The 27,754-nt window shown below is 39.8% G+C and overlaps 2 protein-coding genes across 2 annotated transcripts in view; both read left to right on the top strand.

Annotated features, from left to right (window-relative positions):
* Nucleotides 1–5,739, top strand: part of LOC103901494 (cytochrome P450 2J6) — a 10,923-nt gene extending 5,184 nt beyond the window's left edge. The window contains exons 5-9 of the mRNA XM_019472878.1: nucleotides 349–525; nucleotides 1,329–1,470; nucleotides 2,766–2,953; nucleotides 4,112–4,253; nucleotides 5,561–5,739. Coding sequence (XP_019328423.1) covers nucleotides 349–525; nucleotides 1,329–1,470; nucleotides 2,766–2,953; nucleotides 4,112–4,253; nucleotides 5,561–5,739 — 828 coding nt within the window. The remainder of the gene's footprint in view (nucleotides 1–348; nucleotides 526–1,328; nucleotides 1,471–2,765; nucleotides 2,954–4,111; nucleotides 4,254–5,560) is intronic.
* An 8,390-nt stretch (nucleotides 5,740–14,129) lies between these two features.
* Nucleotides 14,130–24,793, top strand: LOC103901493 (cytochrome P450 2J6). Its single transcript, XM_009282395.1, has 9 exons — nucleotides 14,130–14,300; nucleotides 15,939–16,101; nucleotides 16,472–16,621; nucleotides 17,585–17,745; nucleotides 19,945–20,121; nucleotides 21,053–21,194; nucleotides 22,658–22,845; nucleotides 23,943–24,084; nucleotides 24,615–24,793. Exons 1-9 carry the CDS (start codon nucleotides 14,130–14,132, stop codon nucleotides 24,791–24,793), a joined length of 1,473 nt encoding a protein of 490 aa, XP_009280670.1.
* The last annotated feature ends 2,961 nt before the right edge of the window (nucleotides 24,794–27,754 follow it).

The raw sequence follows: 27,754 nt of genomic DNA, 5'->3' as shown, positions 1-27,754 counted from the left end.
ATATATATGTACGTTTATTAATATTAAATTTATTAATATTAATACATGTTAAATCTAGCTGCAAAAGTGGATTCTTTTGCTGGTGAATTAACAGGGCAAATACAAGTAGAGTTATGCAGTAAGGATAGGAAAAAATCCAGAGTGGAAACTGTGTTGTCTTTAAATTGTGGTTTTAATGCGTGTTCATGTACTCAACATGTACCCAACATTTCTCTTTGATGCTACAGTATTTTTCCTAGAGAAATTAATTCTGCAATTTAGCACCAAAAATGTCCACGCTGTATCTCTGTAATAGCCTTGCTCACGTCATGTAACTTACCGCATCAGTGTCGAATGCTTGCTCCACAGATGTCTGAAGTTTTCCCATGGGCTGCAGAGCGCCTCCCAGGGCCTGCACAGAAAGCATTATTTTCCTGCAATTTTGTTCGTTCTTTCATAAGGCAGGAAATCAAAAGCCACAGGGAAAGAGGCACAACAGATGAACCACAAGATTTCATTGACTTCTACCTGGATCAGATAGAGAAAGTGAGTAATTTATGCTGTATGTGACACAGATTCTACCGTAACGGATTCCCTGCACCTTTCCTACAGTTGTCCGTACATAGAAACATTATTACAGAGCTCTACAGATACAGTTTAAAAACTCTGCTGTCAAATTCAAATATGAACTTTGAATAGTTAGTTTAATAACTTGTTTTAGAAGTATAAATTAATTACATTGGTTTGTTGTTATACAGCGGAATCCTTAGTGCAGGCTGGGCAGCGGGCGGTAGGGAGGACTTTGCCAAGGTGCAGCTATGTGGGTGGCTGTCTAATTCTGATTCTTTGTGTCTTATTAATGTTTGCATTTATGATCTTTGTGCTTTGTGCTGAGCTTTTGTGTGCTTAAGTAGTACTGTATGATTATCATAACCATCTTAAAATGATAGCAGTCTCTGCTCTGGAAAAAAGCATGAATCTTTTAAAAGGATAATATATATGTGCAATAGCTGAAATCAGCAAATGTGCAGAGAGTGGCAAGGGTGGAATAAAACTACTTTGAAATGGTTTTTTCTGATGTGGAAGTTAGCAGCAAGGCAACAAGTCACTCTTGAAGGCAGGATAACAGGACCTTAAGACACCTGACACTTTCAACAGCACCTGTAATTTAACAGTGTCAATGTACTTATTTGAGGAAAATCTTTGCATAAATCTTTGTTTTACTCAAGTACCTATATTTTCTCCATCCTCTAGAAATATTGTTTGTTTAGGTATAGTGATCGCTGCCTGTCTCAGTGCTAACTGTTAGGCAGATATACCCATTTTACCTTTCTCATTGACACCTGTAGACTAAAAATATCCCCAATTCTACATTTGATGAGGACAACATGGTGCAGTCTGTTTTTGACCTTTTCCTGGGCGGCTCAGAGACCACTGCCACCACTCTGCGCTGGGCTCTGCTCTATATGGTGGCTTATCCTGACATCCAAGGTGAGTTGTAGGCACGAACATGGGTATGTTTCGAGTAGAACAATTGTCTGTTACACATTTTTTTTTTTTGGTTAAGATCAAGTTTTTTTGAAGATCAAGCTTTCCTTTTTTTTTTTTTTAAGATCCCATTTTTGAGCTTTGCTTTTAAGAAGCCAGTGAAAATTTTCAGACAGAGATTTTTAAATAATTTCAGGGATATTCAGCTTCTGATACTGTATTTTGTCTTGTTTATTTTTGTCAGGCTGTTTCAGTGCTGTAAGCGTATAATGGAAGATACAGTCTAGCTGAAAACACTCGAGGTGAAATATGAGCTTGGGTTAGGGAAAAGTGACGCTTTTCTGGTATCCAGAATGTGTAATAAGAATATATTATTTGCACTCATTAACTGAGACACCAGTTGTATTTCTGTATAATAAGTATATTTATTGTAACATATGGGAATGTTAAACAGAGAAGGAAGACAATAGTGGGAAGACAAAAAGATGACTGGAAAATTCTAGACAAGGGCATAGTTGCACACTAGTTTCAAAATTTTTGAATGATTTGATACGGGGCTTTCAGAGGTGATGAACTGCTAAGCCAAGTATGTGTTCTCGACTCTCGGGTTTAGAGCTAGAAATCCTTCTTTTCATGCTTTTGGTGCTAGAAAGCTGGAAGAACAGAGCCCTGTGCACACACGTACCTTTCAATTCTAATGAAATAAAAAGGAAACAAAACCTCTTAGATTACTAGGCTAATTTTTAAGCATGAAATTTGACCTTGAACCCTCTGAGACTGTATAAGCTATGTTACTTACTGAAGCCTAGATGACGGCCAGAAGAGATTAACAGTTGGTGATGGTTTGGTAATATTACCCTGTTCCAGCTCTCAGCATTACATCTGTGTATCAGCTTGATACGATGGCTCCCTTGCAACATGCTGATTAGTGTGCTGTGAGTCTGTATTTAGCTAGAGTAAAAATAATAGCTTGAGTAACTGAACTGATCTCTTAAGAAGTTCTTGTTTTATTTACAGTTCGCTCCCCTTACTTTAATTATGAAGCTCAATAAATCTGTTGGGCTTGTGGAAAGATGATCTGAACATAGAACCTATAAACTAGGAAATACCAGAGTGTAGTAAAATCATAACTAGATAGTTGTATAAATGTATTTACATTTTAAGATATGGTAAGTATAAATTACTTACTTATTGTATTTTTTCTATCACTACTATAATCCAAAAAGGAAATGAAAGCTCTGTTTCATGCAAAACAGTGTTCTTATATCTATGATGGACTTTTTTTTTTTTTTTGGTAGAAAAAGTCCAGAGAGAGCTAGATGCCATTCTGAGTCCCTCCCATCTAATCTGCTATGAGGATCGGAAAAAACTGCCTTATACAAATGCTGTGATTCATGAGATCATGCGCTTTGGCAGCATTATTTTAATCACAATTCCTAGAGAAGCAGTGAAGGATACAACTGTTTTGGGGTATCAGCTTCCAAAGGTACAGATACCCTTTCTATTCCAATGTGGTCTTTGGCCGTGAGTTAAGTTCCTTGCAGTCATGTTTACCATTAACCCCTTTTCCCTCCAGTTCAGGACAGACGGCTGTTGGTGACAGCACTGGCAGACAGCACTTTTCCCCTCCCCTGCCCTCAGGCCTGTGCCTTTGTCTCACAGACAGCGAGTGAAAATGCTTGCCAAAACCACAGTTTCACACCAATTCAGGTAGCGTTCTGTGAGAGTGCTGCAGAGTCTTACTTTCCAAGAGTCCGTGATTTTGAAATACTTCATAAGCATTTGAGCTCTTACACTTTCAAAAGACCTCAGAGAAGACTTACCAGAAATGTACAGTGGTGTCAGTGGGGAAGGTGCAGCAGAATGTTAACGCTAGGATATTGTCTGCCGTGTGGACGAATGGGAGGTGGAATGTTTTCTTCATTGGTGATGTCTGAGACAATACCAAGCGTCTACTCAACTTCATTCGCTTAGGACTTCTTTTTCTTATTATTACCTCTCTGGCATCATATTTGAAATATAATGAAGATGTTTCCCCACAGCTTCTGAACTGCCACCTAACCTCAAATAAAAAGCTTCTGCCAGCTGCTTCGACTTGTCCAGCCTTTCCAAACTTAACCTCCATGCCAAACCTCCCCAAAGGCACACATGGAGGCATCTTCCTGCACAGCCCTGCTCCATGGTGTTTGTCATGCACACCTTTCCCACCTCCACCTTGAGAAAGATAATTTGAAATATACTATTTCATTTCCAGGGTGCTTTGTTCTTCATTTGTCAAAACCTGTCAAAGCTTGTCAGAAGTGGGAAAATCATTTTACTAGATTTAGGACAAGGTGCTAAAGAACCGCAGACCACTCATTCTGTTGCATTTGCTAGCAGAATGGAAAAAAAGGAGACATGAAGGAATACAGCAGGGAAATTCCTGAACCTGAAATACTGAAGTTTCTTTTCTTATTTATTTTATGAAGAAAACCCCCCTCAGGACAGTTTGAGATTAAAATTTTTTTCCTAATAAAATAATCTTTCGTTTCTGCTGCCTGTCCACGTGACCAGCAGTGTGCTGAATTATAGCTGGAATCTGTTTGTGTCCTTCTCTTCTTGATGTGTGAGAGACAGAACTGAGCCAACAGCATCTTCCTTTCAGGGCACTATGATTATGGCAAACATAGACTCAGCTCTTTTTGACCCCAAATACTGGGAGACCCCCCACCAGTTCAACCCTGGTCATTTCTTGGACAAGGATGGAAATTTTGTGACCCGAGAGGCCTTCTTGGCCTTCTCAGCAGGTAGGTGCACTGATAACTGAACCCGTTTGTGTGGGTTAGATTGTGAATGTGAAGCTGTATTATTGTCATTGCGGAGAAGGCCAAAGGGAGTGTAATCCCAAACTACAGGAGCACACGGTTTTCACAGCCCAGAAAAATGTTTGATTACAAAAATAAGTCATTTGGTAATTGTATAAACCTTTGATCTTAGATTTCTGTGAAAATGCAGAGAAGGTAAAAGGAGTAAGGCCCTAGAATTGCCAATAATTTGGGGATTCGAGTCCTTACGCTGTTGTCCTCCGTCATGCTCTGCATATGCCAGGTTATGCTATTATAGTGGCTGTTCTGTGGCAGGCTGCTCTGCTGGAGCTGATTTATTTTGTATAAGTAATTCAATATTCATCGGTGCAGAAATTTTGAAGCTGGATCAAATACATCCCAGATGGCTATGTCTTTCCTGGGGAGCTTCTGGAGTCACTCTTTCACCCAGTGTGTGAGTTTATAGAAGCTTAAACAAACAAAAGCTCTTGGGGATCATGCCAGGATGGAATAGCCTGGTTGTCAGAGCCCTCAGCTGAGATGTGGAAGTGTCAGGCTCAGGTTCCTGGCCTAAATTGGGCAGAAGAGAAATTTGAACATTGGTTTCTCACATCCAGGTTGAATGCCCTAACCCCAGTACATTTCAGGGTCTGTCACTGTCTTCCTCTGACTGGAAACTACATCCTGGACACAGTTAATTGATAAATTGGGAAAAGCTTTTTCTTTAACAAGTTGTTTTCACTGAAAACATGTAGGAAAATGTCTAGTCAGATGTAGAATGTCCTCTATATTCTGATTTTTCACTGCTATTAGTGAAGAAAAGTCAGCCTGTACGTTGTTTTCACTGAAAACATGTAGGAAAATCTATAGTCAGATGTAGAATGTCCTCTATATTCTGATTTTTCACTGCTATTAGTGAAGAAAAGTGCCTGTACTGTGAGTGGAAGCTGTGAGGGAACCTAAAAAATGCTTTCTTGTCATTCTCATTTGGAATCAAGAGACTGAAACTCAGTTCATAGAATCGGGGAGTCCTATAGATTAGGAAGTAAAGTATGAAACTACTGAGAAGCATCGCAGGTATCTTCTTCTATAATCTGGGCAGATCCTGCAAAGAAGGGTTGCAGACATCTCAATTGTTCGGTCAGTTTAATCTGAGAGGAAAATGTCAAATTCAGCAAAGCCTTTTGTCCTTGGTGAGGTTGAGCGATGCTCTTTTGAAAAGCTGGGAAGGAGGTGGTGGTTACAGACCTCTGTGGGGACTGACTGCTCTTTCCCTTCTCCCTCTGCAGGCCACCGTATGTGTCTGGGAGAGGTGCTGGCAAAGATGGAGCTTTTCATCATCTTCTGCAGCCTGTTGCAGACATTCAAGTTCACTCCACCAGAAGGAGTTAAGGAAGTCAACACAGACATTATCTTTGGGAGCACAATGAAACCCCATCCATACAAGCTCTGTGCAGTTCTTCGCTAGGTTGCAGGGTATTACAGATTTGAGGAATTGCCACAGGTTTGCTGGCGCGCTGATCTTTTGCGCAGCTTTTATGTTTTTCATTTCTAGCTCAAATTCAGTGTGAATCTATCCTTGTTGTGTTGCATGTCTAAGAAGCCGGCCCTGAAAAATACTGTGGTTTTCCTGTGTCTGGAAAATCTCTGTACATTTTTTTTCTGCTGTATTACAAATGAAATAAACATAGAAAATTGTTACGGTGTCTGGTCTTACTAGAAACTCAACAGGAATCTTACTGGAGGGAGACGGAACATTAAAGCCGAGTGCTGGGAGGGCTTCCCCTCATTCCCATGCATTCTCAAGTCTAGAGTGGAGTATAGGGATGCTCTTCCCAGAGGTGGTGGCTCTGGGCATTGCCAGAGCCCCTAGGTATGGTTGCATGGGGGAACAGAGTTGTGGAGGGATGCCTCAGCTAGGTGTGAGCCAGCTGGTTTGTCTATTTAGCCGAGAGCCATGGGGAGATGATAGCTTGAATCTGAAAGTAATAGAGCTACAACAATGCAACCCTTCATTTAAGCGTGAGGCTAGTGACTCAGGCTGAAAGTGAAGGCAAACGCCTCATATTCCCTGATGAAGAATTGCAGAGTGGAGCCCCACTGCTGGTGAAACAAAGTGGGTGTAAATGGTAACGGACCAGTGGGTTGGTCTGAAAATGGTTTTTTTTTGTATATATTGTTGTGGTGCATTTGAGAGGCATTTCTATGAAAGAGGAGTCCTCTCACACGGTGGAGTTTGTAATGATAATGGTGTACAGTAGTCTAGGTCGGCCATGCCTCTTTATTGATGCCTGAAAGCACAGTTAAGGGGATTCCTTGCAGTCTTGTGAAGCAAAGCTTGGTGCCTGCAAAGGAGGGACAGGGCAGGAGAAATTTATGTAGTGTTTCCCGAGAGCCATGTGAGAATCAAACTTCTTGAGAGTTTTCTGTGAGCACAGGGGCAGTTGCACCCAGCCTTCCAACAGCTGAGCTGAGGGAGGCTTAGCAGAGCTGCTGAGTTAAGAGTGCCTGTTAGTAAGGCATGCACATCAAGGGGAAGAGCTGTGCAAGATGCAGCTGGCAGAAGCAGGAACAGTGCCCAAGCATGCCTAGAGAAGAGCAAGTGCCAGAAACCACTCACACTGTGAGGCTGGCCTTGTTACCCAGCAAGATTTAAAAATCGAGGTCAGAGTGAGGGCTACTAGTGGATGTAGCAAACGCTCTGTTGCTCTACCAGTTTCCCTCCTTGAGGAAAAAACTTTATAATTGTTATTGCAATTATACTTCAAGGATTAGTTGTCATTGCCTTGTTTATCCACCATGTTAGAGATTTCTTTCTTTAATATAATGCTGTTAGCTAAAAAATTTATTCGTTTTTGTGACGGAGCTCGGTATCTTAAGGTTCAGTACTCTTTTCTCAGGCTTCTGGGTAGGGGCTCAAATGGATGCTTTTATCATGACACCCACAGATTTGAAGCTGGCACTTGCTGCTGCTGCAGCTGGTCAGAGCTTGGCAGAAGAGATGCGTAAGCTTAGTGGGTCAAGCAGATCAAGCTGATGTGACTCTCCTGCTCTCTAATCCGTATCTAGCTCTGTGATGCTGCATTGTGTTGTGTTGATGTAGATTCTGTTGGGAGTGGAGGGTGGATTGTGCACTACTGCAGAACGAGGATTCAGTTTTTCTACTAATATAAAGTGATGTTGCAAAAATGGGTATAATGAGGTGATTGGGTAGCTGGTGTCTGCTGTGTTGACACCCGTCTCGGGCGTCTCTGTGAATATAGGATGTATAAGAGACTGAATAAGAGGTAAGGTTTAGGAACAGGCACACAGGATCCGTATTGCTTTAAAACTTTTTTCACTTACAGTCTTTTAAAAAATAATACCAATGGAGATACAAGTCCTTTTACAAATTTTTACAAAGAACTTGTATCTCCATTGGGAAATTTTTTTAAGATACTATAAGTGAAAAAGGTTTTTATATGTTGCTGAATAGCATTTATGAATCTGCATTTCTTAGTCATCTTTCACCACACCTTAGAGGTTGTCTATGGACCCATTGGGGCCTGGAGGCCACAGGTGAAAGCTGCTGGTCTGGAATGCATTATTTCTGCTGTTGGTAGCTTGATACTGGAATTTCATTTCCCAAATGGGAAGGTAAAAACTGTGGTAGGCAAAAAGAAATGTGGTAGATAAAGCAAGAAACTAGCTAGCACTGGAAGAGTTTTCACTCAGAAGTAATCTGGTCCATTTAACTCTGTGTTTTTAAATAGACCTGCAAGTCTTGAGCTGTTTGAGACTTCTGCTCTCTAGTCTTAGTGTGACAAACTTCAGTAAGGAATATTTTGTGCTCATCTCTTTGATTGCCTGCCACAACATGCTGTGGCGCTCTCTTTCCTAATTTCTGTCCCAAGCAGTACTGAGCTTTCATACCATTGTTACCATGCCCAGTGTTTTAAAAACTGATATTCAGACCTGTGATTCACAAACTGATGTCCGTGTAGTTAGTACTGCTCCTAAGTGCAAAGCAACCTGCTCTTTCAGATTGATTGTAATGCTGCAAAATGGTCAAGAAGAAGAGAAAATGTACCTCAAATTTAACAACAAACAAGAAAGTGAAGAGAAATCAGTGTAAGAAAAATAAGAAATCAGTAGAAAGAAATCAGAAAGAAAGTATATTGTTTAATTGGGGTCACCTGGCAATGAGGGATGGTGCAATGGTCCTGCTTCTGCTTTTCATGTCCCAGGAGTTAGCAATGCACTGAACATCATGTGAGATTTTTTTTTTCCAAACCTGGTCCAGCTCTATCTGGTAAGTTTTTATATTCCTTATTAAAGAACAAGATTAAGGAGTCTAAAAAAAAATAATTACATAAATGGCTATAACATCTGCAGTTCTTTTGTCAGGAGCAGATCAATGCTGCAGTCTGATTCCATTGTGTGAGTGGATAACAGACCTTGCTGCTGCTTCTGCCTTGTCCAGCCTGAGGAACTTCTTGACCAGTGTGCTCTGTTAGAGCTTTTCTGCCAACAGGATGGTCCTGCACCTCCAAAAGGCATAAACTGACAAATCTCTGGCAGCATGATCCTGTCCACAGAAGGGATTTCATCAGTGCAGCAATGTCAGCATGGAGACAAAGATTTTTCACATCTCAAACCAATAGAGCTAAGTCAGCAAAATTTTAAGCACTGGCTTGACCTGTGCAAATCAAACATTTCATTGTGCTAGGAGTTACCACATGTAAACAATCTTAACTTTATTAAAGTACAATGTGAGAAGTACTGAATGACTTTCATAAACATCTAATCCGAGTATTTAAGAAAGTCTTATAATTAACTTTAAGCTGGTCAACAAAGGGATTTAAGTTTTCATGTGCAGTCGACTGATCCACCCTGGTATTTTTGATAACACTATGTTCTTTAATAATGATTAGTTTGTGATTTAAATATTGCCTATATTATTACAATATTAGTATGATATTTATTAATTTACCAATTTAAATGTCTTGATTTTGTTCGTATATGAAGCCAAATGCAGGGCAGATGGACAGTATTTATTGGTACCATTACTGATAAGTTTGCATAAACAGGGATTGTAATTTCAGTGTCACAGCTGGATTTTTAGTTTTTAAAAAAAATGGTGAGAGTCTTTGCATGAAAGGGCAACTTTATCAGAAACATGAATTTGAGCATGTTCTCATGCTAATTAGCTAGTGTGCAATGCAATATAGCAAGACCTGTATATAGGTGAAGGCTTAATTCATACTTTTTGGTCTTTTGGCTGCTGGACATCTGCCTCCTCTCCCTCCCACCCCCAGCTGTTTTTTGTTTAACAACAGATACTAGTCTCATTGCCATTTGCTGGGAAATATATTGAGGCTAATGTTGGGGATTTGTGGAGCTAGGTGAAGAGATAAGATCCATTTTTGTTTGCCTCTTGCAGCGCTTTTCCTGCATTTTCTATTCCTTTCAGTTCTTCCTTCTTTTCTCCACATTTTGGGGTTATAAAATTTGTTGGGAGCTGGATAAAACAATTCTTAGAAATATCACTGAGGAGATGATCTAGAAACATAGGAGAAGAAAACTACATTTTAAACAAAGAACACTTACTCTTTGTTGTGAAAGTAAATTCTACCAAGTGTGTTTCAAGGAATAAAACAATTAGATAGAGTCGCTTGTAGAGTTGTTGGGGGAAAAAAACCCAAAACACCCTTGGAATACTGAAACATCTAAATCTTTTTCTGGGAGGAGAATGAAGATTAACCAATGCAGGAAGGGTTTAAAGATATTTAAATTGATGCTGATCGCCTATTAACTGGAAATGCAGTTAGAAATGTCATTTAAGTTATGTTGCTTTAAATTAACCTACCTTGATGTCAGAGCAGTCTACTTTGAAGAATTCAAGTACTGCAAAACACCTCAGTACTTCAAAACGTGATTCCTTATGCTTTTAAATGGGCATCTGAAATTAGCACATATTTGTGACAGTTTTCACTGTGATTGTTTATACCTCATTTTCTCATCTTTCTTTTTTTGTGTGTGTGCTGTGTTGCAGCCCTATCTGTCTGTTATTTCTGCTCTTCTTAGCAAGGCTGCAGCTCACGGCTGTCTCAGGCACTGGAGCTCCTGACAATGCTTGCCTCCCCTGGGCTGTGAGAGCACCAAAGTCTCCTCCAAAGGAGGACCGATCTGCAGACAGTTCATGGAGGTTGATCTTCTCAAGACTGGCACCAAGACAGGGTGAGTGATCAGTGTAGTATAAAATTAAAGAAGTCTGCACCTAGTCCAGTGAAATATTTTTTGCTCATTTCCCGCCATGGCCAGCCTCAGCATTCCCTGTGTGCCAGGGAGTGTGCATCCAGCCTGGGCAAATGTACTGCTTTTCTGGGCCTAATTTTAGGGGGAGGCACGTGAGGGTCCGGGTGAGGTGAAGACATTGGTCTCAGGTCTGTGGAGGGACTGTGAACGTGGCTGCTCTCACTGCTTGTTAGAAGTACAACCCAAAGCTCAGCGTCAGGGTTAAGGGGCAGTCGCAGTGATGACCTTCCTCTCTCCCCTCTTTCTCTCTGGCAAGACACGTGCCCTCGCTCAGAAAATGGAGGAGAGCAGAGGAGCACATCCTGCTTCTGTGACTTCCTCTGGCCATGCATGTCCTACTGCCGGGCACAGAGACCCTGCGTGGCACCAAGTAGGTACTCCAGGTTCGCAGGAAAGGTGCTGGGTGCAGGACCCTTTCTGTCCCCAGTTTGGCGGGCGGCTTGCAGAGAAGGCAGCTCCTACAGAGTGTTCCTTTTTCCTTGTGGAGCCCCCATGCTGTGCCCCCAAGCAGTCAGTGGTGAGCTGATGCAAGAGGAGTGAAAAGGAGGAGGGAGAAGGCTGGTCTGATCCTGGGGAGGGACCTCTGCTCTCACCAAGGACTGCCATGAATCTGGGGTACTGGAGACTGTCTCCCTACAAGTTATGGCAGGTGTTGGCCCTCTTCAAGAGTCAAGTTTTGTTTGCATGCTTCTGCTGCCCTATTTCTCTTTAGCTGTTGATGTTCATCCCTCTCAGATGGTATCTACAAAGATGTGCTTTCCTAGCATCACTCCTCAGGGTAGGGCGGCAGGCAGGTGAGATAAGGAACATGTCCTGAAAACCTGTTATTAGCCTGAGAGGGCGAGGTCCCTCTCTGAATAGCTGCCTCTAGTACTTGCCTGGCAGACACCCTAGCAGCTATATGCTTTGTGGGTGGGAGGTGGAGATTATTTCTGAAACTGAATTTGGGGCATGGAACATAAGTAATGGGGTGCAGACAAGCTGCCATGAGGCTGGTAGGGCACAGGCCGCAGCGTGTTTCAGTTCAAAAGCCTAAGTGGAGGGCAAACGGATCCTTTTCTCTGAGAGCTGAAAGGAAGGGGGAAGAAGAGAATGGGCCAGCGGTTCTCCTGGGGAGAGGGAAAGGAGGAGGATTCACTGGTAAGAGGGATACCTTTCTGTTCTGCTGAGCTGTCAGCCAGCTCTAACCCCTGCCTCCCCAGGCGTTCAATTCTCACTCATGGAAACTGTGGCAAATACACGCATGTTATCAGGCTTCCCTCTTCCCTGTCCTCCAGCACCATCTTGTATGAAGAGGAAAGCAAGTTGTAACCCCTTTAACATCTTCTCCCAAAGACATGGCAAAGCTGTTTGGCAGCTGCCTTTCTAAATGCAAGCAGTTCATGTCTAGGCTGTGAGGTGCAATCACCAGAACATGGCTAATGTGTGGAAAAGTCAGAGTAAGCCTGGAGAGCCAGGGGAGATGCAGAGCGGCTGCCAGCCAGGATTGCTCAGAAGGGACGGAGGGGCCAGATGGGGCTGCAAGTGGGCAAGGCAGGTGAGCCTCAGGGGCCATGAAGACATTCACATCCCTTCTCCCAGCGACATATGTGGAATCTGTTACTTTTTTGTTCACCCTATGAGAGTAACAACACCGGGGAAAAGCATCACTGATAGATCTTGCAGTCCATGTAGCCTAGGTGCCCTGGGCCAGAAACCATATGGAGCCTGGCAGAGACCATGCCATTCAGGACTCATGTGGAGCCTGGGCTGATCCTCTCAAAGTCTCCCACTGCCACTATCCAATGCGAAAGGCTTTGCAGGCTGTCCTCAGAGATCTTGAGCATGACTTGTGATGGACTTGGTCCCCATGGTCGGGCTAACACCTACCCAGGAAGGGTTGGGGGCATGAGAATCTGCAGGACAACAGCTGTGCCCTTGAATTTGGGTTTGGGCTCTCTGGATGGTGAAGTTGTGATACCAGCCTCGATGCTGCCCCTCTGCATGCAAGAGTTGGGCACCTGCAGCTGGTGTTTTCTCACACCCCCAGGATGAAAATCCCAGTAAGTTAAGCACATCTCCTGGATGCCAAACAGCCAGTCAACCAGGGCCAGAGCAATTGCCATGACAAAAATCCCCAGGAAATCACTCTCCATGTTGTCTTCCTCACCGAAAATATCCAGGAAGGACAGAGTTGTTTTGTTTGGGGTGTCGTCCCAGAACAGCTGCCGCAGTCACAACTGTGACTCTTCCTCCTCTCAAGGAGACTTTGGAAAACACTAAATTCGGAGTTGGGAGTGTTCTGAGACAGAGCAAAGGGCAATGCCACAAGTGAAGGAACTACAAGTCGCACAAGTCATCTCTGAAGTGGATAATTTAGTTTCTCAGTTTGATCCCAGCTCTCAGTTCAATCGCTGGTCAGCAAGACTGTGTAAATGTTAGCTCTCTGCACCACTTCTGGAGTGAACCAACTTGCTTAACACCTTGCAACTTTTATTTTTAGTTGTGCCAGCTCTGTAAGTTTGGCGTGTGAGCAGCTAAGCCATCTAGGTGACTTTCCAGAGTGTCACATGCTCCTGTCTAAGCCAGATGAGCTGAGTCTAAGCTATTGCTGTTCCTGAGCAAGTGCTGAAGAAGCGCCAGAGCTGTATTGTCTGAAATGACCCCCTTTGCAGAGGTATAGGCTCTACCTCCATAAATGGAGTTGCTCAGCTGCATGACAGCACTTGTGAAAGAAGCTCACAAAGACAGTTGTGTGTCATCTTTACTCTTGCTGCAGGCAATACAGTGGGAATTAGCTGAGAGGCAGCTGGAGGGGGTGAAGAAATTTTGCTTTCTACTTGGTCACGAAGACCTTGCAGCCCCACTTATCTGTGCAGCTGAATAGGGAGTGTGTGGACACACAGGTGTTATGCCATTATAACCATCAAACTCTTGTTACCCAATGACAGATTAGTCTTTTTTGTTTTATGTGCTCTAGACAAAATTAAAAGGTCTGGCCATCTCCCAAAGAGCTTACAATTTAAATCATGAAGAAAAATAAAATATTAAAGGAATAGCAGAGAACACCAGGATCAAGCAATAATATGAGGTGAGTGAAGGAGCGGTGCATGCGGTTGATGCATGTGATGGCTACTAACGAGCCTGAACTTTTCAGTAATCCCACTGGCCTTGGGTGTGTAGCCAACCCTCAGGAAATTCTTTTTTTATTTCTCTGTTCTTGCAAGAGGCTTTTTATGAAACCAGCACTGTGGGCGGGGATTTTTGTCACAGCAGCTGTCATGGCACAAGGAGGCGTATAATTAACCTGCATTTTGTATCCCTTGAAGAGCTGATGATTGTCAGATTTGTAGCTGCAATATAATGGAATGATGTCATATATGCTTAAAAATGAGAACACTTCATTCTCTGGGATGGGGAAGTAAAGTGAAGTGATAAAGAGGGAAGGACTGAGAGGCACAGAAGCTTCAACATCTTTTTCTCTTTTTAGGGAGGTACCAGCAAAGCAAGAGAAAGTGGATCTATCCTCTGTCTAAATAGCAGTTTTTGAGAGACAACGTGGCCTTGTAAGTCAGAAGTGAAATGTTAACAGTAAGTGTGGTGCTGGTATTTTTTGTGGTGTCTCTGCTGCTTATGCAGTTTCTGAAATTGCAATGGATGCGAAGACGATTTCCTCCTGGACCAACTCCATACCGCTTCTTTGGAAATCTGCTGCAGATGAACTTCCAAATTCATCATGAGATCCTTAAAAAAGTATGTATTTTCAGGCAACTAATTAATGGACTCATAAGCTGATTGAAAAGTAAATGTGAGTGTTTAACATAGTCTTATTTTGAGTGCTAGGGAGGGATTTATTCTGAATTGTACAAATGTGAAAATAGCTGGCGATCATTAAAATATCTGTTTCTTGGTATGAAAATTTCCAGCTTACTATGAAACATGTCATTAAAACCTTATGTGCAGATGAACAAAACAATACTGATGATAATATTCCTGTCTTACACATAGGAAAAAAGATACATTTTAAAGCAGTGTCTTTAATTCTGTGCAGTCTTTTGCATGTCTGTGTGTTGACTGTTTTTGCACTGGCAGTTTCTAAATATTTCATGAAAGAGCTACTGAGAGCATATGTGTTTCCAGTATGGAAAGGATGAATATTTTTATACTTATTCAACAGATTTTTCAAAAGATTTTAGAATAAATGTTTTTTTTCTGACATACAGTTTCATCAGATTTTCACAACAGACTTCAGTCTGCTGAGCCTGACTGAGCTTTTAAGTAGCCAAACTAATTCATCGTGTGCCTATGCTCAAACTCTTTTCTAAGTCCAGTTGTAATGCACAGCACTTCTAGAATTTGTATCCTAATGTTTTATATTCCTCATGCATAACTATTTAACATTTAAATATATAAGTAATAGCATCTCACTTTCACTCTTTGTTCTCAACCTTCCTTTTCCCTGGTTCTTCCCTGTCCTGCCAGTTCTCTTCTCCCGAGTTGCATATTTCAAGGCAAAGTAGTGTGACTCCACAACATAAAATTATAGCCAGTGTGTGACTGTTGTTTTCTTCTATTTCTCACCCCTCAAACCTGAAGAGTGGTATTGCTCATCCCAAGATTTCAAAAGCCATGAATTAGTCCTTCCAAAAATGAAATTAAACACAAATGTGCAAGTACATGCGTATAAATTTTTGCTCAACGTGCATATCTGTTCCCTCTTGTTTGCTCCCAGGCAGCAAAAGTTTGTACTCCTCTAGTCCTGCAGTTCTTGGGATGTTTTGGCAACTCCCCACTCTTCCCAGCCTACTCTGCCCCATAGACTTGCTACTTTGATCTATGCACTCTTGCACTTCCCTCAGCCTTTTACTTTTCCAGCTCCCGATTCTCCAGCCAGGGAAAGAACTGTCCGGCCTAATTCTAGTGATGTCTGTGTGCGCGGCATTGTGGAGACAAGGCTATCACAGCTGAGCTAGAAAGGAGAGGGCGATTCTTGCTTTACCCACCTCCTCAGCTGCTTTTGCTACACTTAACACACAAAGGGGAATCTGTAGATGGTTCATGTAAAACTCATGAGCTAATGTTTTTCTTCTTACAAACATGTAAGAATTCATCTGCAATGAGTTTGAACTGTAAGACATGCAATAAATAACATCGCAGACATTGGCAATATAGGCTGTCTGATGTTTCGGGAACATCTTGATCTTCAGTAAATGAGACTTTAGATAGAAACCTGACTTCAGGCTATATTATATGTACGAATAGATTTCATGCTCTCTTCTCAAGGTCAGTCACTCCTGGGGCATCTGCCAAGGGAAAAGATCTGGTTCATCTTGTTTGATTTAAATGTACTGGTTCTCACCCATGGTGTTCTGATGCTGCTTTGTTCTACAGATGGCCAAAATTCATGGTAATGTCTTCACCTTATGGCTTTCAAACATTCCTATAGTTGTCCTGCAAGGGTTTCAGGCAGTGAAGGAAGGTCTGACTGTCCATGCTGAAGACGTTGCTGGAAGGCCAACAAGCAGTATCTTTCACATTTTGACTCATGGAAATGGTAATTATTATTTTCACAAATTCTTTTCGTGTGTTCTAACCCTGGTTTTGGAAACTGATTTAGAGCCTTGAAGTCCTTAATTTACAGTGGAAAAAAGGTTAATATTTTCATGAGTTTTTATGAAACATTTCTTTTTGATTCTGCCGGAACAATAATGGCAGAATAGAGCTATTGTAAGAGCTATTGTAATTTTCTATACAGGAAATAGATGACTAAACTAGAAGAAGAAAGGAGAGGAAAGAGGAATGCTGCCGGACTGCTGGCAAAAATTTGAAAAAATTAGAATGAAAAAGAAGCTTCTTTGACATATTAACTGTATCAATTCATTCATTTATAAAGCATTAACAGCATTGGTTCATTATGATCCTAGGTGTTATGTTCTCTAATGGTCATCTCTGGAAGCAACAGAGGCGTTTTGGACTTGCAACAATGAGGAAAATGGGAGTAGGGAAAAAAGACCAGGAGTATCGACTACAAGAGGAGGCCTGTCACCTGGTGGAATACTTACAGAAAACAAATGGTATGTGACTCAGTATGCAGATCAGTCTGTGCAATGGGTGGTTTTGCTGAAGAATGGGTCATCTGTAGTTTTTGAAACTATTTGATTACAAAAATGGATTTATAGTGTACGTGCAGAGCCGAGTCTCAAAGGTCTGTATCATATGATCTGCATGAGACATTTCCTTGCAGAAGTGCTACACGTGAAACCCCACAGTATGAACTTAGAACTGAGACTCCATGGTCCCTGTCTGTTAGTGTTACTACTTCTTAGTCAGTTTTACATTACTCATGGTCACAGAATCAGGGTAACAGCAAACAGTAACAAAATAAGTGTCACAATGCCCCATATCCCTTTGCAGAAAAGAAAAACAAGGCACGAAATATTAAAAGTTTTAACCGAGGCTGCACAACCCTATGGCTCTGCTCTGGCAAGGGCAGTGGAAAAAGCTCACCTCACACGGCTTGTGGTAGCCTCCTCAGTAAGAGAGGAAGTTTGTTTAGCTTGTGCTGCTGAATAACGGGGTGAATCCATAGGTATGCTCAATTATTCTGTTATTCAGGTGTAAAGGATATGAGCAAAGAATAGAGGGTGGTTCCCGTTTCAATTCAGCTGCTTATTCACACAGTGTCTCAGCTGAGCTTTTTTGTACCCTGGTTATTGCCAAACATGAGATCTACTGATGCCAAGGTTCTGTGAAATCTGGGTATTTTTATTACTATTACTACTACTACTACTACTACTACTACTAATTCCATTCCCATCAGCAGTCTTGCCTTTTTTTAACCAACAGTGTTTTTTAGATGTCTGAAGTTACTTTTTACTCATGCTTTTTACCCATGCTTTTTACCAATAAATTGCAATTTGCCATCCAGCAATCTAATTAATGTCAGAAGGTTTTATAAAATGCTACCAGCTCGCCTTTCAGTGGGAAAAGCAGGAACAGTAAGCGTTAATGGTGAATGCTGTTCATTGTGTTTACAGGAAAACCTCTGGACCCCACCATGCCTGTTGTTCATACTGTCTCAAATGTGATTTGTTCTGTGATTTTTGGACATCGCTTCTCTAAAGATGATGAAAATTTTCACCGCTTGATTGAATCCGTTGATACTCTAGCAACATTTGGGAACAGCATCTCTTTTTTTGTGAGGAAAATTATTTGTTTTGTTTGTTTGTTTACTGTATATAGATAGACAATGAAAAAGGCAACTTGCTTGTTACTTTTATAACAAAAATAAATACTGGTGCACCTGGAATTGCTGGAGTACACATCAGAACAGTACTTCCAGATGCCTAGTTCAAAACTTGTTTCAATTGCTTATGCTTCATCATAGCACAGAAATTTCCCATGTCTGGTGGACAGGGATGGAAACATACAGGCTTGCTACATGTTTGGGAGATGTACAAAGGACTTTCTTGCAAAAGCGCTACCTGTACAACTGCAGTGTTTGAAACTACAACTGAAACTCAGTAGTAAAATATAGGTAAAAATATCTGAAAAGCTCTGAAATAGGCTTATCTTAAATTCTGTCTAACACAGTGGCTTTCTTCACTATATGAAATCATATGACTGTTAACAAATGTCAAGAGTAATATGGGTCTTTAACTACTTCCTTCGCTACTGTTGGCTAATTTCATAGAAACTTAAGTAGAGCGACTGTTTTGTGCGAAGGTTGAAGTTGCTTAATGGTAGCCTTTTCCTGTAGTCTTTGGCAGCAACACCTGTACCACCGCTGCATGTCCTTATGAGAATTCAGTAATACACACTGGAAGTCACTCTCCATTAGCTGCTGGATGGTATTTGTCTCCATTCAAGACAGCAGCTCCTAACTTCACATCTGGTCCACTGGACAGAAAAAAATGCTATCTTGCTTCTGTGTGAAGCTGTGGCTGCAGCTGCAAAAACAGTGGAACAGATTGCCTCGAATAAGGGCAGTTTTATCATTAACCATTTATGAATGGGAACCACAATACTATATATAGTGAAGAAGTCAATTTACTAATGTACGAGGCAGCCTGCGTCTGCAGAACTTGCTGGAACTCATCCGGCTTTGCATCTTGCGTGATTTCCACCCTCTCTTACTAAGTGGAAACTGCTGTAATCAAGGTCCTAGAGAATTTGAGGACTAATTTGATACTTTTGGTAAATAAAATAAAATAAAATAAAACTACTTACGATTTTTTCTCACAGAAGATGCAGGTGGAATGATTCCTAAGCTACCTTCTAATCAGGGTAAACACAGGATCCGATATTTCCAAACTGCTCTCAGTAGGTATTTGTATAAGCTGTTCTTAAAAACTCTTAATAGTGTGTCCACAGGTAACAAAAACATTCTAGTCCAATATTTCATTCTGTCCTGCTCTCCACAGTGCTTTCACAGTGATGTACAATCCGTTAATGATGGTCTGTACTCATCTGTTTTCCTGGTAAATGGACAGGTAGTTTTAAGCAAAATTATGCAGTAGGATGAAGATGAAATACAAGTCAGGAATCTGAATAGGTTTGTGGGAAGATAAATCTTTGTAATGCAGCTGCCATGTAAATAGGTGAGCCCAAGAGTTATGACCTAATGCATAATTTAAGCTGCAGTAATTCTGTAAACTGGAAGGACATGGTGCAATCTGTAAAAGGGGAAAAAAGAAAGGGAAATGAAGTAGAGGAATGGAATTAATGTAAAAAGTATTTTGTTTCTTTTCTGCTGAGATGTGGTTTTATAATGGTATAAGTGCAAGAATGTGAATACGTTTAGAACAATGAATGAACAGTAGGGAATCCACACGGCTCAGTATTTCTACTTCAAGTTGTTTTGCATATCACACAGATGTGATGTGTTTGCTTCTTACCTGTGAGAAGGCATATCTGAGTAAAATCCCCACGCATTCGGTATCCTACAGTACAAAAATAAACCTGGGTTTGGATATTTCTATTTTCAGTTAGCAGATGTGTCAAGGCAGTCAGCCTGGATCTGTTTTTTTAGTGATGAGATAGAAATGATAGGTATGTTGGATAAACTGAGAATAGGGACATGTTTTATATGAGGTCCTTGCTACTGAAGTTCAGCCTAGCAAAGAACTGGGGTACAGAGGAACTTCATTTATTCTTTGTACATCGCAATGGAAAATTTATAGCATAAAACTAAGAGAAATTCTGCTCCAGGGAAAAATGGGATTAAGAAAGGCTTTAATGAATCATGGGATAGGCACTATCCCTTCAATGTAATAGTGAAGCTGCGGTAGTCAGCGCCTTTCATTTGCTTTTTCCACTACCCAAAAGCCTGTTTTAGGATTCAAATATAGTTTGCTAATTTCAGTAATACCACATATCTAAAATATCTCTTTTATAGGTATATGAAATGTTTCCCTGGCTTGCAAGCCATTTCCTAGCACCATTTAAACAGACTGTGTCCAGCATAAATTTTGTGAACACTCTATTAGCAAAGGAACTTGAAAGCCACAAACAAAAAGGAAAACCAGAAGAAAATCAAGATTTTATTGATTACTATTTGGATGAGATAGATAAAGTGAGTATCTGAACTCTTCTTATGCTCCACTAACAACAAGGGATTTTAAGTCGTCCTTTGATTATAATGATGTCTAATATAAATTTAGAAGTATACAATTTCTCCATAGAAAAGCTTATAGGTAGATGAATTAAAAAAGGCTGACACTAAGAGATGGCGGGAGGAGGATGAAGTAATAATGTAAGTAGATTTACAGGTAGATTATCTAGAACCACAATAATAACAGATGTGCATATGGTTAAGGTACAACTAGAAATGACTGTTATGATGGGATTTGCAGCAGGAGTAGAAAGCATGTACAATTAGTAACTTTGTCGTGGCTGAAGAACAAAATGTGTATGTGGATAGGATAAATTGACAAATGTATTGGAGAATATTAGAAAATGTCTTCATATTATTCAGAAAGTTTATTTTCTAGCCCTTTAATTTTTTTTTTTTTTTTTTTTTTTTTTTTTTTTTTTTTTTTTTTTTTTTTTTTTTTTTTTTTTTTTTTTTTTTTTTTTTTTTTTTTTTTTTTTTTTTTTTTTTTTTTTTTTTTTTTTTTTTTTTTTTTTTTTTTTTTTTTTTTTTTTTTTTTTTTTTTTTTTTTTTTTTTTTTTTTTTTTTTTTTTTTTTTTTTTTTTTTTTTTTTTTTTTTTTTTTTTTTTTTTTTTTTTTTTTTTTTTTTTTTTTTTTTTTTTTTTTTTTTTTTTTTTTTTTTTTTTTTTTTTTTTTTTTTTTTTTTTTTTTTTTTTTTTTTTTTTTTTTTTTTTTTTTTTTTTTTTTTTTTTTTTTTTTTTTTTTTTTTTTTTTTTTTTTTTTTTTTTTTTTTTTTTTTTTTTTTTTTTTTTTTTTCATTTTGGATAGTATCAGTAAATATTCCTGTGATGCAAGGTGGTTTACTTCTTTTTTTTGTCTGCCATAACTTGATCTTTCCAATTCATATCTGCAGACTAAAGGAGATGCTGATTCTACTTATGATGAAGAAAACTTGATCCAGACTATTTTTGACCTCTTTCTGGCAGGTACAGAAACTACAGCCACCACTTTACGTTGGGCGTTGCTTTATATGGTGGTTTATCCTGATATTCAAGGTAAGCACACCCAAAGCAGAACTGCAACCTTTTAGAAATTATACATGTTCAAATAGTAGTAGAACTTGTTCAAAGAATAGTAGAGGAACTAATTATTAGGGTATGAATCAGGTGAACTGCATGTATTTGTTTCTTGCTGTATCCTTTCTGACATACAGGCCAGTCATTTTAGGTTTTGTTTTTAAGAGAACTATACAGAATGCAGGGTGTGATTCATCTGATCAGATGGAGGAGTCTAGTCTCAGATGAGATAAATTGCACCGTTGCCCCTCCACTGACAATAATGATTAGACTTCCACTGAGGACAAGGTGGAGTCCTCAGGTCATCCTTTTCAACCCATGACTGCTAGTCTTCAGTGTGTTCCTGGCTTCTTTGCAGCAGAAACAATTTCAATACAGTGGGAAGTTGCTAATATGTGTGGTTATTCCATGAAGCTTAAAACTTCAAACATAGATATCTACATATAAATAGATATAAAAAAAGATTGCGGTGAGTAGCTTGAAACTGTATGCTTTTAATAATGATATTCACAGAAGAAAGATATAGGTTGGCAGAGTAAAATAAGTGAAAAGGAAGAGTCAGAGTGTACAGGATAGAAAGGATTAAGAAGTATACAAATCACTTCAAAGGCCTCATATTTGAGAGTTTAAGCTGGGTACGAGGCACAGCAGGAGGCTGGCAAGAAGGAAATGGAAGTGGTAAGGAGAAAGGATCTCCCATTGTTGTTACCTCTCTTCAAAAGAGCTTAAATTAGAGCCTGTATTGCACATACTGAATTTTCACAACATGATCTTTCACCCTCTCAGGGTATATTAAAACGGTCTTAAGTTTCCTGATGCATAGGGTCAGTCTAATTGCAATGATAAAGGCTGTAGTATTGATCAGGACATTTCAGCTCAGAAATTAATCAGAAATTACCATTTCAGCTCAGATTGTAAGTAAAGAAAAAAAAAGTCCTTGAGAAAAATTAATTTGTGTAAGTGCTTCCCAAGGGCAGGTAATTACAGAATAGCAGTTAGGCCATCTGTAGATGACAAGCAAAATCTATGTGGTTCTGAGTGAAGAACAGTCCTTGATCAGTTACTAAACTGCTCTCATAATACACGATTAATATTTCATTTTCCAGCTGATTCCCTGCCTGTAAAAATAAATATTAATAAAAGTCTTCTTATAAATTACCTCAGAGCAGTAAACGTTACAGGAACCTAAATATTCTTATAGAGCAACTTTGTCTGCTACCATTCTTTTTAAAGTATTACATGGGTATGCAACCTATAAACAACTTCAGTGTCAAATTTTATTCAGGTCATCTCTATGGGAATTTGAAGGCATTCTTATATTATAAAATATCTTTTTCATGTTGTTGGATGTTATTCTTACTGTAAACAGCAATAGGAAAAATGATGAGTATAGAGTTTATAGATTGTTTATTGTATATCTAAAGCTGAATATTCCTCCTTAGAGAAAGTCCAGAAGGAGCTGGATGCTGTTCTGGGTCGTTCCCATTTAATTTGCTATGAGGACAGAAAAAAGTTGCCCTATACAAATGCTGTAATTCACGAGATCCAGCGATACAGTAATATAATCTTAATTGCACTTCCCAGACAGAGTGTGAAGGACACAGAGCTGCTGGGATATCCTGTTCCAAAGGTAGAAATATGCTGCATATTTGAATATCTGATGTCTGGTACACTTGTAACAGTTTTTAAAACTGATTTAACATAACTTTTTACCAACTGAAGCCACCTCAGCTATTGATTCCCAAAACACCGTCCTTTTTTAGTTTCTTTTGATTTAATTGCTCATTTAGTTGAAAAGCAGCTGCGACTGAGAACTGCTGATATCAGTAGGTCTTTGGTACATTAGATGCATTTAGAAAGGGTTTTGAGGGTTTTCCTGATTGGGGACATGAACTCGTGTCCTATCAGTTCTAGCAGTGCTCCTAAGCTATGACTGTATCTAAGGTTGGCCTTTTGCAAGCAAATGGGCACTTTGTCCTAACTATTAGTAGGTTCTTAGATCAATATTTCTGTCAACAGAAAACTTGTGAATGGTGTCTGGAAATAAACATATTAATTTCCAGCAATCTCAGGTCTGTCCCTTGTCAAAACGGCTTATCAGCCGGTGAACAGAGGCCATCCAAAACTGGAAAAAAGCTTTTACTGAAAAACATGGATATCTGAAATTATTTTCATATCACAAGCTTTTAAAAATAGTATCTTGCAAATGTTACAATGAAACTAAAGTGTTTTCAAGTTTTGTAACTGAAAGATACATTAGGGTTTGTTTCTAAATATTCTCCCATCGCTGCTTTTCATGTAGTTTCATTTTCATTTCTTTTTTCTGGATCTGCTCAAAGCAACTCTAGCGTTGCAGAAATTGTCGAGTAACAAAGGGAAAAATTAAACTGATACTCATGATATTCTGTAACTCAAAAGCTGAATAAATAATAAAAATACTTAGTGACAATAGGAAAAATAAAAGCAATGCATTTTAACAATATGAACATTATAAAATCCTAACCATTTATTTTATTGAACTTATTGGCAGCAAGTAATAAAGGAAAGGAAGTCACAACATTCTCAAAAGTTTAAACTTCTTATGAAATGTTTTAAAGCTTGATCTCATTTTTGAAAAAATGAGACTTTAAATTAGGACTTTAAATTCTCTGCTCCTTTGTCATTATTTACTTATCTGATGAATATGAACTATAAGACAGAACTGAAGCCGCTGCTCCTTTTTTTCAGAACACCATAATTTTATCAAATATTGACTCTGTTCTGTCTGATCCTGGAAAATGGGAGACACCTGATCAGTTCAACCCAGGCCACTTTCTAGATAAAGATGGAAACTTTGTAAACAGAGAAGCATTCTTACCGTTTTCAATAGGTATGTGCACTGAACAGGAAGGTATTTACTCCATGTGATAACAACTTAAGATCCATTCATTCTCCAACATAACTGGGAAGTCATCTACAAATAGGTATATAAACACATTCCACTGTTTTAAAGATCTCCAGGAAGAGAGAAGTCCAATTGTATGTGGAAAAGATTGGAAAAGAAGGAATGACACATAGAAAAGTTTCTCTTGGAAGACAGATCCAGTTTCTCTTGGAGGAGAGATCCAGTTATCAAAATAGTAGCAGCAAAATGCATAGGGCTAGGAAGACTGTAAATGTAAACTATGCAACTCTGGTGATCACTTCTAGAATGCCTTGCTGCCTGCTGTAAATATAGATTAAACCTTTTGGTGGAAATACAAGCAGCCTTTCAGTTCTGAATCATTAAATGACAAAGTCAGTTAAGAGAAAAGGACAAAGTCTGCAGAAAACAAGCAAACAAACAAAAAACCTAAGCAGGTTAGAAAGGGAGGTGTGATAGAAATCCTTTGGCTGATTGCTGTTTCTCTTGTTTCACAGGGCACCGTGTATGTATGGGGGAGCTGTTGGCAAGGATGGAGCTCTTTATTGTCTTTTCCACCCTGTTACAGGCGTTCACGTTCACCCTGCCAGAAGGAGTGAAAGAAGTCAATACAAAGCTTGTTTTTGGGATCACAATGAAGCCACCTCCCTACCAGCTCTGTGCCATTCCTCGGTAGGAAATGGTGCCCCACAGATTCAGGGAAGACTTAGTCTGCAAGATTGTTTCTGCATATAAATTCCTTTTTGCATGTCTTAAGATTTTTGCTTTCCTCTTGATTTGGTTAATCACTACCCTGAAAGGTGCTTTTCAGACAGTTGCATCCTGAGGATTGTACCTACAAAGAGTTAATCTTTCATTCTTGTTTTCTGTTTGGAAAATCTTGGTAAATTTCTCCTGATGCATAACAAATAAAGGCATTAAGGGAAGAATTAGAATTGGGCCTTATTTATTGCTAACTGGAAAGAGGATTTACAGAGAAAGAGCTTGAAGCAATATCTATAAATTAGAAGTCTCATGGTTAAAGATCTGTGCGTTCTTTCTCATAAGCCACAGTTGCATTTGTGGAGATAGGATTAGAGGTCTTTCAGTCTGTCCCAGGATATTAGTGGGTGGAGGACTTAATGGGGAGAAGCTTTCTAGAGAGGCAGATAATATGATCTGAGATAACATTTCCTTAGACTGATCAGGTTTGTTGTTGTGCAAGCTTGTTGTATACAACTCTATCATTGACACCTGGCAAGACAGTTCAGGATTTCACCCACTGAACTGGGTGGTATTTCAGCCCTTGAGATGAAAATAGAGGAGCGGCTTCATCAGCCAGGTGTAGAGAGCTTTTCATAATACAGGCAAAGGGTAAAGGACTGGAAGACAAATGACAGCAGGGAGCAGACACAAAGTGTTGATAACTTGTTCTTTTTTATGAGCCTGCTGGTTGACAGCAACATGAGAACATGTGTTTTTCATGACAGGTAGTCATCTGGTGGTGTTTGTTCCGGATCCCTCAATAATTTATTCAGCTTCATTTATTCTTTTCAGTTCTTTAATGGATTCTTTATTACAGTTAGCTGACTTCACATCAGTCAGCATAAATTAGCATATCGCGACCAACAGAAGATTTGGCACTATTGAAGACTTCTTGAAGCCCTTTATGAGCATGGTGCTTAAGGACTTGGCAAATGTGGATATTCAACATTTTGCTAGTTTGATTACTGACAGTTGATAAAGGATTTTTTTTTTTTTTTACAACATTGGGAGTATGTTCTTCCTGTATGACATACAAAGTGGGTACTGTATGCCAACATATGAAGGATTATTTTTATACACTGATTAGCTGTCTGCAGGACTGAAGTCATTATCAGCTGCATTTGTTTCAGGTACATCTGCCTACCTTGTATTTTAAAGCACCCCAGTCTAACAGGCAGAGATGCGTGAAATCAGTAATCTCATACAGGATGAAACCTGGGTCACCAGTTTCTACCCCTGCAGGATTACTTTTATGGGATGGTTCAACCCTTTTCACTGCTGTGGGCTGGATGGCAGTGTGTCCAGACAGGTAGGTGATTGGTGTGAAGTCCCCTCCGTGCTGGAACTGCAAACAACCCCCTGGCATTAGCTCCACCCTTGTAAGGGGGTGCTTCATTTGTTATCCACATGGATAGCAGGAGGATAGGAAATGACAGCAGCAGTTCCTTGCCTGTAGCACCGAAGTTAAAAGTCACTAATCCTAAAGAATAAAGAATAGCTGGTAGATAGCACTGAAGAAAAGCTGCTGCTGGCTGCATTTAGTAATTATGAAGAAAATGGAGCCTAGGCAACCTCATAAATACATTTTCCATCAAATAGAGTAAGATGAATCCCATGCCTCAGATTTAAACAAGCCCACAGTCATCCTCCTTTTCCAGTGTGAGAGAACCGTATTCCAGGCTAGCTCCAGCTGCACCACTGGTTAAAGTGTCTACTGAGCTCAAAAACAAGTAAGTTTTGAAGCTATCAAGTGTCAACAAATGATTTTTTTTCCCACCTGTGCAACACCCTGGTTCCCTCCAGAACATCTGCTTCCTCTTCTTCCCCATGTTTGTCTCACCTCTCCAAAGTGTTCTGTTACCTTTATAGTCTGTACCATCTTTCCAACCTACCCCATTTTCTCATTTATCCTAATTTTTTGCTCTTCATTTTTGTTCTTCAGTCAAGGCTGTCCCTTGACTGTTCTTCCACCAGAAGATGTTGTTCAGTTTCACAAGTTAGTAGAGCAAATAAGGTCACCTCCACTGTTCTAGAAGGACTGTTACAAGAGGCTAAAAGCCTCTAAAGAAGTTATTAGGGGTCATTTGAGAATTATTGAGATTTTCTTTTCAGATTCTTTTTAATATGCCTTGGACATTTAAGCCTTAAGGATCTGAGTATATTACAAAATATTCCTGTGTAAACTGGAATGTAATCCTGCAGTGTCACCTAATATGAGATAAAAACATATCTGCATACTCTTACGCTGTAGTAATCTGTGGTAAGTGTCTGCTCATACGTTCTAGGGAAAACTACACGTGCCAGATTAAATGCAAACATTTCAGAGCATGAAATTCAGCTTTGAATGCACTTGCTATGCAAGCTGTGTGTAGTGGCTCCAAAGGAAGCTCTGCTCCCCTTTTAGAAAGGAGAGGAGAGGGTGAAATGCCTCCTTAGGGAGGAGAGTGTGAAATACCACTATTCCAGCTCTCTTCATCCCTTTTGTAGGGCTAAGAGACAAATCCAGGAAAGAAATAATCTGAACGACAATCTTGGTTTTCCTGGAGCACTCCCTTTAAAGCCACTTCTCTCGTCATACTTTCTGGTGCCTGCTGAAGGAGAGAGCAGCCAACTGAACTTACTACAAAAAGCATGGTGGCTTTGTCTTTCTGCCTTCAGAGGCTGACGCTATTTATAGAAGAGCACAGAGCAGAGAGGGACTAACAGCTCAAGGTGACCACACACTTGTTACCATAAATCGGCAGATAAAGAACTCTTGAAGACTCAGTTTGGAGTTTTAGAAAGCAGGCATTCTTTATTGTAGCGCTGGGTGCAAGGTGGAATTTCCACAAATCAAGCACACCTCAGGTTATGGGTAAGTGCCAGCTTCTCCCTTCCTCTCTCTGCTGGGTCA

Source organism: Aptenodytes forsteri, unplaced genomic scaffold (genome assembly GCF_000699145.1).
Source record: "Aptenodytes forsteri isolate BGI_AS27 unplaced genomic scaffold, ASM69914v1 Scaffold404, whole genome shotgun sequence".
In the NCBI taxonomy this organism is placed as follows: domain Eukaryota; kingdom Metazoa; phylum Chordata; class Aves; order Sphenisciformes; family Spheniscidae; genus Aptenodytes; species Aptenodytes forsteri.
The sequence above is the reverse complement of the archived record's forward strand: the minus strand, read 5'-3'. Positions and strand labels throughout refer to the sequence as shown.